This window comes from Apium graveolens, chromosome 4, assembly GCF_009905375.1.
Source record: "Apium graveolens cultivar Ventura chromosome 4, ASM990537v1, whole genome shotgun sequence".
In the NCBI taxonomy this organism is placed as follows: Eukaryota; Viridiplantae; Streptophyta; class Magnoliopsida; order Apiales; family Apiaceae; genus Apium; species Apium graveolens.
The window spans coordinates 19,517,902-19,530,893 of NC_133650.1; the positions used below are offsets into that span (position 1 = coordinate 19,517,902).

At 33.1% G+C, this 12,992-nt stretch overlaps 1 protein-coding gene across 3 annotated transcripts in view; it reads left to right on the top strand.

Moving 5' to 3' along the window:
• Window positions 1-12,992, top strand: part of LOC141717869 (protein SWEETIE) — a 41,122-nt gene that overhangs the window by 7,396 nt on the left and 20,734 nt on the right. For all 3 annotated transcript variants that reach the window (XM_074520089.1, XM_074520090.1, XM_074520091.1), the window contains exons 9-27: window positions 2,260-2,349; window positions 2,456-2,536; window positions 3,361-3,429; window positions 3,535-3,660; window positions 6,714-6,817; window positions 7,102-7,234; window positions 7,348-7,454; window positions 8,540-8,650; window positions 8,756-8,923; window positions 9,086-9,172; window positions 9,440-9,533; window positions 9,866-9,934; window positions 10,014-10,136; window positions 10,221-10,289; window positions 10,389-10,493; window positions 10,618-10,706; window positions 11,813-11,969; window positions 12,519-12,668; window positions 12,796-12,845. In XM_074520089.1, coding sequence (XP_074376190.1) covers window positions 2,260-2,349; window positions 2,456-2,536; window positions 3,361-3,429; window positions 3,535-3,660; window positions 6,714-6,817; window positions 7,102-7,234; window positions 7,348-7,454; window positions 8,540-8,650; window positions 8,756-8,923; window positions 9,086-9,172; window positions 9,440-9,533; window positions 9,866-9,934; window positions 10,014-10,136; window positions 10,221-10,289; window positions 10,389-10,493; window positions 10,618-10,706; window positions 11,813-11,969; window positions 12,519-12,668; window positions 12,796-12,845 — 1,982 coding nt within the window. The remainder of the gene's footprint in view (window positions 1-2,259; window positions 2,350-2,455; window positions 2,537-3,360; window positions 3,430-3,534; window positions 3,661-6,713; window positions 6,818-7,101; window positions 7,235-7,347; window positions 7,455-8,539; window positions 8,651-8,755; window positions 8,924-9,085; window positions 9,173-9,439; window positions 9,534-9,865; window positions 9,935-10,013; window positions 10,137-10,220; window positions 10,290-10,388; window positions 10,494-10,617; window positions 10,707-11,812; window positions 11,970-12,518; window positions 12,669-12,795; window positions 12,846-12,992) is intronic.

The window sequence follows — 12,992 nt, forward strand, 5'->3', positions numbered from 1 at the left end:
TCCCCACCTCTCTCTACACTTAATAATCACTGTATTAATAATTAAGGTTAGTGATTTCTGTTCGTGGTTGTTGCACTGTCAAGGTGATGAACTGATTTAAGGTGGTGGTGAGATAGGCGGTAAAGTTATAATGGCCGTGTATAAGATGTAATAACTCAGTATTAATTTCTAATGATTATTACAATATAAATTGGTGATTTTTATAGCACATTTTAGTGATTTTGTAAAATAAATTAGTGATTTCAGCGTTAACCAGGCATTTTAGTAATTTGTGTAATAAAAAATAGTGATTTTAGTTTAATCTCAGAAGAGTTGGTGAACATTGTGTAAATCGACGATTTATGATGAATTTTATTGATTTTGCGTTTAATTCTGATGAATCGTTGATAGAAGAAGGGAGGAGTAGCTGATTTATTTTGTGTGTATATATGTCACGACTACTAATAAAAAGAGTGAAAAGAGGGAGAGTGCCGGTCGCTAACAAAAGGGAGGGTGCTTAGTTAAATTTTAATGGACTGGGCTTGTTTCTATGTTTATATTCCAACCTCTGTACATTTAAATTAGTACTCAATTCACTATTTGAAACATTACACATAAACACACAAATCTGTAAGAATACTGCTTAAATTATTGGAAAACAAGTGAAGTTATACTATAGTGCAGATTAAGATTTCTATTCTTTTGTTTAATATTAAATATTGCTCAACAATATATATATATATATAGAGAGAGAGAGAGAGAGAGAGAGATTACTTAGTACTCAATGCACTATTTGAAATATTACACATACACACATATTTGTAAGAGTAGTGCCTAAATTATTGAAAGACAAGTGAAGTTGTACTACAGTGCATATTAAGATTTCTATTCTTTTATTCAATATTAAATATTGCTCAACATTATGAGAACTTGTATAAAATATAATTGAGCAGCCGCATCCACACCCACACCCTAGATGACAGGTACGAAGCCAACAAATGTTCACAAAGGGGGCCCGATTTTTTTTTGGCCAACACATAAAATATTTAACGAAACAAATGCGCAAGAATACTAGTAAAAACTTTATAATGGAGCTCTAAGTTCTTTCAATAACGAAACTCATCTATAATCGAGTCAAAATAAATATATATGCAAAAATAAGTATGCATATTTTATCTAATTTTAAATTTGGACTTGGTCTAATAAATCAATAAGAGAATTTTAATGAATTATAATTTTATTTTATAAAGGCCAATTTTTTTTACAGGGGCCAAATATTATATTTATATAAACATATAGATAAAGTATAATATTTTTAAAAATTGTAACATATATGCATGGTTGTAAAAATCGGAGATTTCCGGTTAATCAACAATCGGAGAGTCGCCGATCTAATATCATGAAATCTCCGGAAAAATCGTTTTTCTAGTAAAACAGGTCAAACACTTTAAAAATCGGGTCAAACAAGGAAGAAATCGGTAAGCTTAACTTGATATACTACGAATTAGAATTTTCCGGGATGCTTTCCCGATGTAAATGGAGCCGGAAGAGAAGGATATACATATACATATACATATATACTGTGTATAAACGTTTGGCAGAAAAGGATGGGGAATAAAAATTGCATGGTTTTCAAGACTCCATTAACCCATACATGCATATTATGGGCCTTATTTAGACAAAGTCCATGAACTACACTAGCCAATTCTGTAACGTCACCATAACTATATTTATATAAATATAGTGAAATCATAAAATTTTTAAAATTAATTTAAATATAGTCCGAGTAATGCTCCGATTAATCGTTCCGATTAATCCCCGTTTTACCAATTAATCGCTAATCGGTACCTCCACCGATTAACAATTTTTACAACACTGGATATATGTATCAATATTATGACAACCGGGGGGGGCATGGCCACCTCTGGCCCCGGTGAAGCCTCGTCCCTGCTGGATGACAGTCTTCAAAGCTTTTGCTTAACAAATTTTTATAATGTGAAATGTTTTGCATTTTGCACTTATCTCCTAAAAGATAATCATCTTTAGGTTTAAATTTTGATAAAATGTTCACTTAAACAAAAAATTGATAACGAAACTGAGAGAGATAAGATAAGACAGCTCGAAGATTCATTGATAGCCTAGTGGCGAAACTCCTTCTCCGCACTCCCCTTACAGTTGGGTGAATTTTATGTGGGACTTCAGTGTTCATTAACCTATGTTTTCAATGATGATATATATTTAAAAAATAAAGCTACTGATCATGGATTCCTTGTCTTGAAGGCATGCGTTCTTTACATTCTTCGGGTGGGTGTGACTGATCAAATGAGTGAACCTACTCAAAGGGGTTTCTTAGTTCTCCTGGGAAAGCAGGTTTGCTATATCGTTTAACATTATCACTTACTAAATTGGGATTGGTGGCTTTTTGCCTCTAAACAAAATTTTATTGTCAATGACAAGTTAGTGTTCTCTGTTACAGCTACAGGCCCCTGATGCTTCCCCTGCTATACAAATTGCTTCTTTACGTACCTTGTCATATGCCTTAAAAACACTGGGAGAGGTGAGTTCTTATCTACTAGTATTTTTTAGATGTCAGACTTTGTGATTGCTGTTGCCTACGTGTCTAGAAATTATATGTGATTGCTGCAGTGTAGTATAGTATTAGGGTTTTGGGACCATCCGTGAAATTTGGAGCAGGGTTTTAGGTTTTTTAAGGAATTACTTTGAAGCATAGTAGGGAGATTATCTTATCTGTAATTAATGAAGAAGACCGTGTAAAAGATATGTTGCATAATAAACCATTACCTGAGAAGATTAATTTTGTATGTAGCTGTGTTCATGCAGTCAAACTCCTGTTTTGCGAATAAATTACTAGTCTCTTAATATAAATTATATTTCACTCGTAAAGTGTAGTTTCTACATTATACGGGGAATCTACTATCATTATATATTTATCATGTTCATTTTTCTTGCTGTATATATGATTGATGTCGTTGTTTTCAAAGTGGCTGCATGCTACTGCTGCTTAATGCGAGTAACCCTGTTTCCGTTGGTCTTAATTTTCTTTCCAGTGTTGATTTGAATTATGGAGAAGTTGTACAGTTGGCAATTTCCTAGTTTACACCTTTGTAGATACACAAAAGAATTTTACCTGAACAAAATGTGGATGTTTGCCCACTTCTAATCCTGATACTGGACATAGAGTGATGAAGGCCAGTAAAAGAAACTGATGCCATTAGTCGAATTGCGAAGAAACTTCAACTCTTGTGGTTCAAATTTTATAAGAAGGCCCCTAAACTTGAGAAAGCTGTCTGTGGTCATTATGGAAGAGACCAGTATTTATCACTTTCTATTAATTCTGACTCCTATTCTATTCATTTGCAGGCTCCTCCCGAATTTAAAGAAGTCCTTGACAACACAGTTGTTGCGGCACTCTCTCATCCTTCACCTCTTGTAAGCCTCTTAGATGGTTGACTTTCTCTCACGAAGACAGTATTACCTCTCATTCTAACATTCTTTATTTTCCTGCGAATAGAAGCTGATTAAAATTGTTGCCAGGTGCGTGTGGAGGCTGCTTTGACATGGCGCGCGCTGGCCGAGGTTGATCCAACCTGTGTTGGAGGTTTAATATCTTTTGGGGTCACAACTTTGAGTGCATTGAGGGAAAATGTTGCATTTGAGAAGGTAAGTTTCAGTATCGTATGTTTGAGGTCATTAAGGGTAGAACTTTTGGCTAGGCAGAATATATTCTGTTAAATTATGTAACACTTGAATATTACACCAGTGGGTGTAGTGTGTTATGTTCTTGTTCCTTTTCATCATACATTTTATGCTCCTTGTCTATGTTTTTTTATATAGATATCTTATCTTTATTTCTAATTTCTACTCTGCATTCTGTCATTAAGGGTAGAACTTTTGGCTAGGCAGGATATATTCTGTTAAATTATGTAACGCTTGAATATTACACCAGTGGGAGTAGTGTTATGTTCTTGTTCCTTTTCATCATACATTTTATGCTCCTTGTCTATGTTTTTTTATATAGATATCTTATCTTTATTTCTAATTTCTACTCTGCATTCTGTCTTAATTTTTTATATCGAACAGTAAAAAATATCATTTCATGAGCCAGTTTAAAATTTTCTTTTGTTATAGGTTTAGAGCATAAAATACTCACAACCTCAATCTTGACACCACTATAATTAACATCCTTTCTCCAGCTGCAAACTCGGTCTTTGTTAGCAGTTTCCAAGTGGATTTAACGGATCAGGATTGATCTCGTCCAGCTGAGACTGATCTGCTAATCTCACTGTTTTCCCTATGATGTTTAACTTAACCATGTATTGTAATTTCCTCAGTATGTAGCATTAAAAGGGCCCTTTCGATGTTGGTATGTACTGATTTTGGTCATCACTCATATTATATAGTAATATTACTAATATATACAGTTAATAAATTACAACTTTATTGTTTGTAATTTCACAATTAAAGTGGAAACTAATTGTTAGCATTATACAATGTAGTTGAAAATTTAATATTAAAATATTGTCTATACTTACTATATTATTAAAGCCGAAATATTAAATGTTTGGTTTGGTCTGTCGGTACGTGGTCCTAATTTTCTTTAGAAATTTTTTTACCAAAAAATATTCCCCAAAACTCCTGTAATCCAAAGTAGCTTTTTTTGTTAAAATTTATCTCTAAGATGGTGTTTTTAATTTAATCAATTTCTAGACAAAAGACATAATCCACAATGTTTACAAAGACATATTAAAAAGAATAAGTAAAACGAGTTACGTAAGCTACTTTTATTTAATACAACTTAAAAGTAATAGTAGAAACAATTAAAAAAAATATTCTTAGTAAAAAAAATATGTATTGTATTTTTCAACACAAATAAAATAGATACAATAACCAATTAAAACTAATAAAAATATTAGAAAATTCCAATAAATAAAATATTAAAAAAAATTCAATATTATTTGAATAATATTAAAAACATTATTAAATTTAAAAAATTTAAAATATGAAATTAAAATAAAGAACCCATGTCACAGGATTTAAGCTAGTATATTTAATTCAAAAAGTATTATATAATATGCGGTTAAATATTGTTAATATATTATTTTTTATGTTAATCTTAATTATTAACCATTATTCAATAATTATTTATAATTGCCATAATTATTGAATATTTTAATATATGATAACAAAATAGAAATCTTTTTCCAACATTCAACTATAAGAAACTTTATATTGTTCTGTTATGTTTAAAATCACATAATTTTTTTCTATAATTCAATTATCTTATCTAATATATAATATACCTGTGATCATAACCATGTCATCAAAAAGTAAAATATAGCAATCCCCCCAAATTTAAATTCTACCGCAATGGGATTTCAATTTTTTATCTATCATTCCATTTTTTTCCGGTAAGGGTTATCCTTTAATTAATATATCTACAATTTCATGTAATGAGAGATATCTTACAACACTATTTATATCTATTACTAATTCATAGGTTTGTCGTAATTCCATACTTAATATAGAAAGTAAAAACATAACATAAACATTTTATACGTTTTTGGGAAACTTAATGTCAACATGTTATATCTATATTTTCATTACTATTATATATAATTACGTTACTCACTGTTTAGAATTTTGAATAATTCTAAAATGTTATTTCAACATATAAAAAATTATTACTTGTCAAAAGTTTATAATTTATAATTTACTTTATTTTGTTATTAGCTTTCAATATTTTAAGTACAAAAAAATAATCTTGTTAAATACTTGTTTGATGTTTAATATATCATATTTTGGGAAAAAAATGGGTATGTCTTCTGCTTGGCACATTTTATTAATTATATTAGTGTATTCACATCACCGTTTAAAACTGACATTTTAGTGAAGTATACTACCACCGGTTTTGAATCATTGTTTCCTTGCATTTGAACAAACTTTATGGATTTTCAGATAATTGTTGATTTTCATGTTTTGTTACATATATTATATCAAGGAAACATACTTCTTTCCTATATTATGGGAACTCTTCATTTTGCCTTTGAGTACTTGTGTCGGACGCTCAAAACTCAGACATGGACATCTAGAATTGGATACTTAACTAGGTAAAAAGTATATACATTTTTCAAAATGTTACCGAGTTCAAAACTTGGACACGTATTTGTGTTATATACTTTTAGTCGAGTCCAACTAACGTAGCTTCTTTCAACCTATAGGGCTATTTACTTGGGTTATATAGTGCTTGCACAAGAATTTTAGTTTCTGCTAGCGTCCGTACCCTTCTTTTCTCACATGTTTTTCTAAATTGTATTAAATGTGTCTTTCTAACGAAAGAGTTTTGTTTATTGAGGTTCTTGACTTTAAGGGCATTCATTTTGGGTTACACAAAAGACAAATGAGGATGTTAAGAGGTTATGTGGACAATTGGAACAAACTTAAATAATTCATCCTTTATCGTTCATTGGTACTTTGTTCATTCTATTTATTCTTAGAGTTAAAGGAGGAGCAGTTTCTGAACCATTCTAGCTTCATCCAGTTAGCATTGGATTTACTAGAAAATATTATTCATGTTTCTGATCTTGTGCATAATAGTAACTTCTATGTTGTCAGATTTAATTGATTATTTTTTTTTCTCAACTTGTAGCTTAGTAGCTTAGGCCTTAGTGCATTGCTGTCCTTTTTATTTATAAGCATTTATAAATAACTTGCAGGGAAGCAATTTACAGTACGAGCTTGATTCTTTGCATGGACAAGCTACAGTCTTGGCTGCATTAATGTCTATCTCCCCTAAATTGCCTCTTGGTTATCCAGCAAGGTACTACTTCACCTAATGACTGCATAAGTTCTATAGACAACCATATTAGAAAGAATGAATCTAGAGCAACACTTGGATCAATGAATATGATCATCCTTCAGCCTTTCTTAAAAACTGAATTGCTTATACCGATCTATTTGTAATTAAAAAAAACAATTTTTTTTTGTGAAATGTTTTAAAAATCCTTTTTAGGATATAGGTTATAATTTTTTTGAGTTCTTGTATAAATCTTTTATGAATTCAATTTATGATTTTTAGAATTTTTAGAATATCTTGGCCAACAGATTGCCGAGGTCAGTGCTTGATGTTTCCAAGAAAATGCTAACGGAATCTAGCAGAAACCCTGTGGTGGCTACTGTTGAAAAAGAGGCTGGTTGGTTACTTTTGTCATCACTGCTAGGTTCCATGCCTAAGGAGGTAGGCACCAGTAATGCATACACATGTGTTTACATATATGTAGTAACATAACTTTAGTCTGCCTATATATCTTTTCCTGTCTCCTAATTGTATATGATGTATTTCGGGTGCAGGAGATGGAATACCAGGTTTTTGATATTCTTTCCTTGTGGACTCCTGTCTTCAGTAGAGATCCAGAAAATCAGATTAATAAAGAAGAGGATCTGTCTTCTGCTATTAGGTTAGAGACTTAGTGTGTAATGCTCACTGCAAGATGAGACCGACCTATTATATATAATTTGAAGGACTTAGTAATGTGTATTTTTGCATACATGCATGTACTATTATATTTTGTGTGTGGAAAACTGGTCGTGAGGTAGTTCTGTGGAGGTTCACCTAAGATTCGACTAATGTAACACCACCAGACCATTTTCTGAGAATGAAAAGGTTGAAAGAGTTAATGGTAAGCACATTGGAGCCATAGTAATGGCGACTCTGATAGCTTCCACCATCAAGTCTCTCCATAAAATTGTAGAAATTCAATTCCCATCTGCCAACCTGAATTCTATGAGAAAAATTACCAAAATAACATTATGATATAAAGATACGGGCTGTTTTAAAATTTTAACATTATAAAGTTAAGAAGTTAAGAATCATTATTGGATATAAAAACGGAGATGATATAGGGTTCGATAGACGTAGCCTAAGAGTCTGCCACAGTTATGTGTACATTATTGTGGCTGTAGATTTTCTATTTCTGAAGGGGGGGTGGCGGCGGCTTGGCACTCATTTGATTAGGAAAAAGTAAGGTGGGGAGATGATAGTATGTTGGAAAAGAGGTGGATCGAATGAAGCTTTGGTAGCATTGGCCGCGGAATTTTCTGGAAACCGGAGACTTCCGAGAGTGGGGGAGGTCCAAGGGCTGTTTCAGTTGAGAGTTTTTAAACAAAAAACTCGAAAGAATGTGTCGTGGAAATTGGGGACACCAAATTATAATATACTATGTTAATATTTTAATACAATTAGTTTAAATATTCTGGGGCTCTGAGGTTGGCTTCATGAGCAGTTTTGCCATACATATGGGCAGAATTGTGTAATGTTAAGTAAGATAACAGTCGTCCTATCTACAACTCCAGGCAATGTTTGTCTTGCTAATAGCAGTCTCTAGAGTCGGTATTTCTTTCTCAATGAATAATTTATGTCACTTGTTTCCTGTATTAAATAGTTCATGGTCTTATGCCACACGATACATTTGCTTTTAGATTGAGCTGAAACTGTTTGCTGTTGGAACTAATCCATAATCATATTTTGAACTTCTTCTTGTAGTGTGTGGGCTGCTTCCATCGATGCACTTACTGCATTCATAAAAAGCTTTCTTTCTCCTGGTGATGTGAACCAGAAAATTTTGCTTCAACCTGTGCTACTATACCTGAGTCTGTATGGCGAAGTTCTAAGAATCTTCCTTATCCTTGATATATAAAAATATATTAATAACAATTTTTTACATTTTAAATATTTAACTGTTATATGTTATTGGATCAGGGCTTTGTCATATGTATCTGTTTTATCTGCAAAGGAACAACCTAATATAAAGCAGGCATTGGACTTGTTCACAATCAGAATATTAATAGCTTACTCGTCCCTTTCTGATCCAATGACATATAAGAGTGACCACCAGCAAGTTATTCAGATATGCACGACGCCTTTCAGGTATTTATAGACATGTCTGTTGCTATTGCCTTTATTATGGGGGTTTAGTACTTTCATGTTAAGTATTGTTGCAATGTATAGCTGTCGCCCTTTTTAAAAATTTGGTCCACTTTTCCTGTAATATTTATGCTTCTATTTCCTTATGTTGGACTGGCAAAACAGGGATGCATCTGCTTGTGAGGAAAGCTCATGCCTGAGAATGCTGTTAGATAAGAGAGATGCTTGGTTGGGACCTTGGATTCCTGGAAGGTATTTAGCTTTTGAAATATAATGCTGTATATAGGTGTGTGTGTGTGTGTGTATTTATACTGTTTCCACTTTTACATTGAAATGTTTGATGAATGGAGTACCTGCCATCTAGTTTTGTGTGCTCCTAAGTCCCAACTACATTTTCCTTGCGGTGTCCTGAATTTTGAATTACACTATAACTGTAAAATGTTAAATATGATTATTAGTGTTTAACCTTTCTGTTGTATTATTAAGTTATCAGTCAGTGCTGAGTAATATAATTTCCAGGGATTGGTTTGAAGATGAGCTCCGTGCATTCGAAGGAGGAAAAACTGGCATTTTGCCATGCGTGTGGGAGAATGAAACTCCTATTTTTCCTCAGGTAAATGATTAACATTTCTAAATATAATTTTTCATGCCTTCTTTTAGACGGCTTTTACTTTGTTTGTCCCTATTCCTTAACTACATATTTATAGTGTTTTTGGATGTTCTCTAACATAAAGAACATGAACTTCAATAGTCTTTGGTTCTATTAACACTTTTTTCGTTGTTCTCTACTTCAGTTTTCTTTATTCTTTATTAAAATTATGAAAAAGATACTGTTAGTATTGTCAGTTAATGTATGTAAGTTTTAAGATTTATAATACAGTATTCTTCCTTTTTACATTGCTTGAGCAATTGACTTGGATACTAAATAATGAATTGGATATATAGCCGGAGACTATCAGCAAGATGTTGGTGAACCATATGATCCTTGGCTTTGGAACCATGTTTGCTTGTCAGGTGGGGGGAATGTCCGACTGACTATTTGCATTGACATTTCTACTTTGTTTTTATTTTTAAATGCTGTTTACATGATCAGGATAGTCGTGGGATGCTGTCTCTATTTGGCATGATAGACCAGTGTCTTAAATCCGGGAGAAGACAAGCCTGGCATGCAGCCAGTGTGACCAACATATGTGCCGCATTGCTTTCTGGACTGAAGGTCTCATTTGTCCTTGGATTTCTTGTAATATTTTGCAAGCAGTTTCAACTGGCTTCAATTGACACATTGTTCATGTTTCTACAGGCTTTGCTTACTCTACGTTCCCACCCACTGGGAATGGAAATACTAAATGCAGCACAGACTATCTTTCAGGTTTTTAAGTGCTCTGCCTGATATTACAAAATCTACAATGTTTAAAAGTCATATTAATTGTGAAGTCGTCAGCTGAACTTTTTAAGTATCTCTTGACAGAGTATTTTGGCTGAAGGTGAAATTAGTGAGTCACAACGAAGAGCTTCTTCAGAAGGTCTTGGCATGCTAACTCGCCTGGGAAATGATATGTTTACAGCTAGATTGGTCAGTTCGACATTGGTCAAATATGCATATTTTTAGTCCATTTTATGCAACAACGTAAGATACTTTTCCACTATCCTGTGGGCTATTTCATGTTCTCACATGTTTTAGTTCTTTTGGGAAGCAGACGAGGTTCCTGCTTGGTGATGTCACCGGGGGAATGGATTCAAATTATGCTGGATCAGTTGCCCTTGCAATTGGTTGTATCCATCGAAGGTAAAATCGATCTATTTCTGAAAATAATTTAATTTTCCGAGTCTGACACGAGAAAAGAAGATAAAGGATTATTGTACTCCCGCTGTCCCAGTATAGTCATGCTGAATGCCAAATAAAAAAAGAGTCACTTCTAAAATAGTATCTGTCACATATCTTGTGTTCCTTTATGAATTTGCTAGTAAAATCATTGCTCTTCTTTACATATAGTATATATTGTGGACACTGCAGTTATGGTATTAAATCCCAGTACGCTTGTAAATTTTCAATGCTTTTAGTGTATCAAGTAGTTTTATGGTATTATTTGAGTTCTTTTTATTGCAACACTACTAATTACCGGGAGAGTACATATATATTTGGGCTTCCTTAAGTGAAATGAGGAAACCTAAATTTGGACAGAGGGAGAATAATTTTTTTATGGAAAATGTTTATAGTTTGTAGTCCGGTTTCATCTAATTGTTTGTTACTGAAGGCTGAATCTGAGCTGATTAAAATGTGTTCAGTGATAAGTTAATCATTTGTGCTGAATGACGTTGTACTTGTATATGATGCCATTTAGGATTTGACTGCAAGTTTTAGAATTTGGCCAAATATAATTGTAAAAGTAAACATGAATTGCTTACTACTGTAGAAACTGAGAGATACTAAAATTTAAGGAGGTATGCATTGAAAGCAACACGTTTAGTCGTTTGGCATGTGGTAAATTATAAAGGAGAACTCTAATGGCAGTTTAAATATGTTTCTATATTAAGACACTCCTCTACCTTAGTCTTTTTCCCAAAATTGTGATAGCCTATTCGTTGATTATGATATTTTATGTATACAAACGCTATCTTTTCACCTATTGCTTTCAGGATTTCTTTAATTGGTACAATCTTTTTTTGGTAGCTACTATATCTTTTGGCCATTCCTTTTATAACAAGCTTAAATATAATTGCCCATCAACACCTAGGTAATTAGGTGGTTTTGAATTCTAATGAGTGATGACATTCTAATTCAGAGCTTAAAAACACAAGTACACGAATTTAATGATGAGGACTTTTAATGTTGTTTTCACACCCTTATTTTAAATGTTAATAATGGTCTTGTATCATGTTGCTTCCCTACAGTGCAGGAGGAATGGCTTTGTCAAGTTTAGTGCCTTCAACTGTGAACTTTCTTTCGACGCTGGCTAGAAGCTCTGCAGCTGGTTTGCAGATCTGGTCTTTGCACGGACTTCTTTTGACTATTGAATCTGCTGGATTGTCTTATGTGTCACATGTGCAGGTATACATTGAAGTGCCAATGCTAAACAGAATTATGAGCTACTTTCCTGTTGTAAATCCAGTTCTAAATTTTGAGATATCTTTGTAGTTTGTACATTGTCCATATAGCCTATATAATCAAATGATGAGTTTTTCCGCACTCCTAATTAAATATCGTTAAAAATGAGTTTTTTCCCCACTCCTATAATTTAACAAACAGTGACTAACATACCCTATTTCAGTATACCTACTTAGATAGCAGGTGCTCTAAACTAGTAGTTACATGGGCCGGTGGCACATTATACATCTTTTCCTATTCGAATATGTTATATGTATTTCATAAACATTAATGGCGTTTAGTTTTGGTACGCAGACTTTCGGAATTAGTCCGACTTAGAGTTGCTTTAGCAGCAATGAAGTCTGTGTAATTTAAGTCATGACAATTGTCGTATTCTACATTGGAAATATGTGTACACAGTCAAGTACTTGATGAATTTCAGACCATAGTACCTACCTTGCATTTTAAGTTTTCGTTGAATGATAAGGTTCCATTTCTTGTCTGTTTCTGCAGGCAACACTCAGCCTCGCTATGGATATACTTCTATCTGAAGAAAATGGGCGCGTAGAACTTCAGCAAGGAGTAGGTCGCCTAATAAATGCTATTGTTGCTGTACTTGGTCCTGAACTTTCCCCCGGAAGCATGTTTTTCTCGCGTTGCAAGGTTTTCTTTTCTACATCTTTTGCCTCTCAAAGCTTATAAATTTCTTTACACTCTAACTGATATTATTCTAGTTGGTTCATTACTGGTTTCATGTTTGACGTACTGCTAACGGTTTCTTTATATACAGTATGTTATTGCAGAGATAAGCTCCCACCAGGAAATCGCAACACTTCTCGAGTATGTCAGTTCATGTTCTATTTTCAAATTGTAGTCTTGCAGTAAAAATGTAGAAATTTGTTACCCTCACTTTTGCTTGTCTTTCATGTTCTCTTCTTGTTTCATCACTTGTAGCTCTGATCCTTGTTTTGATGTGACGTACCTTTA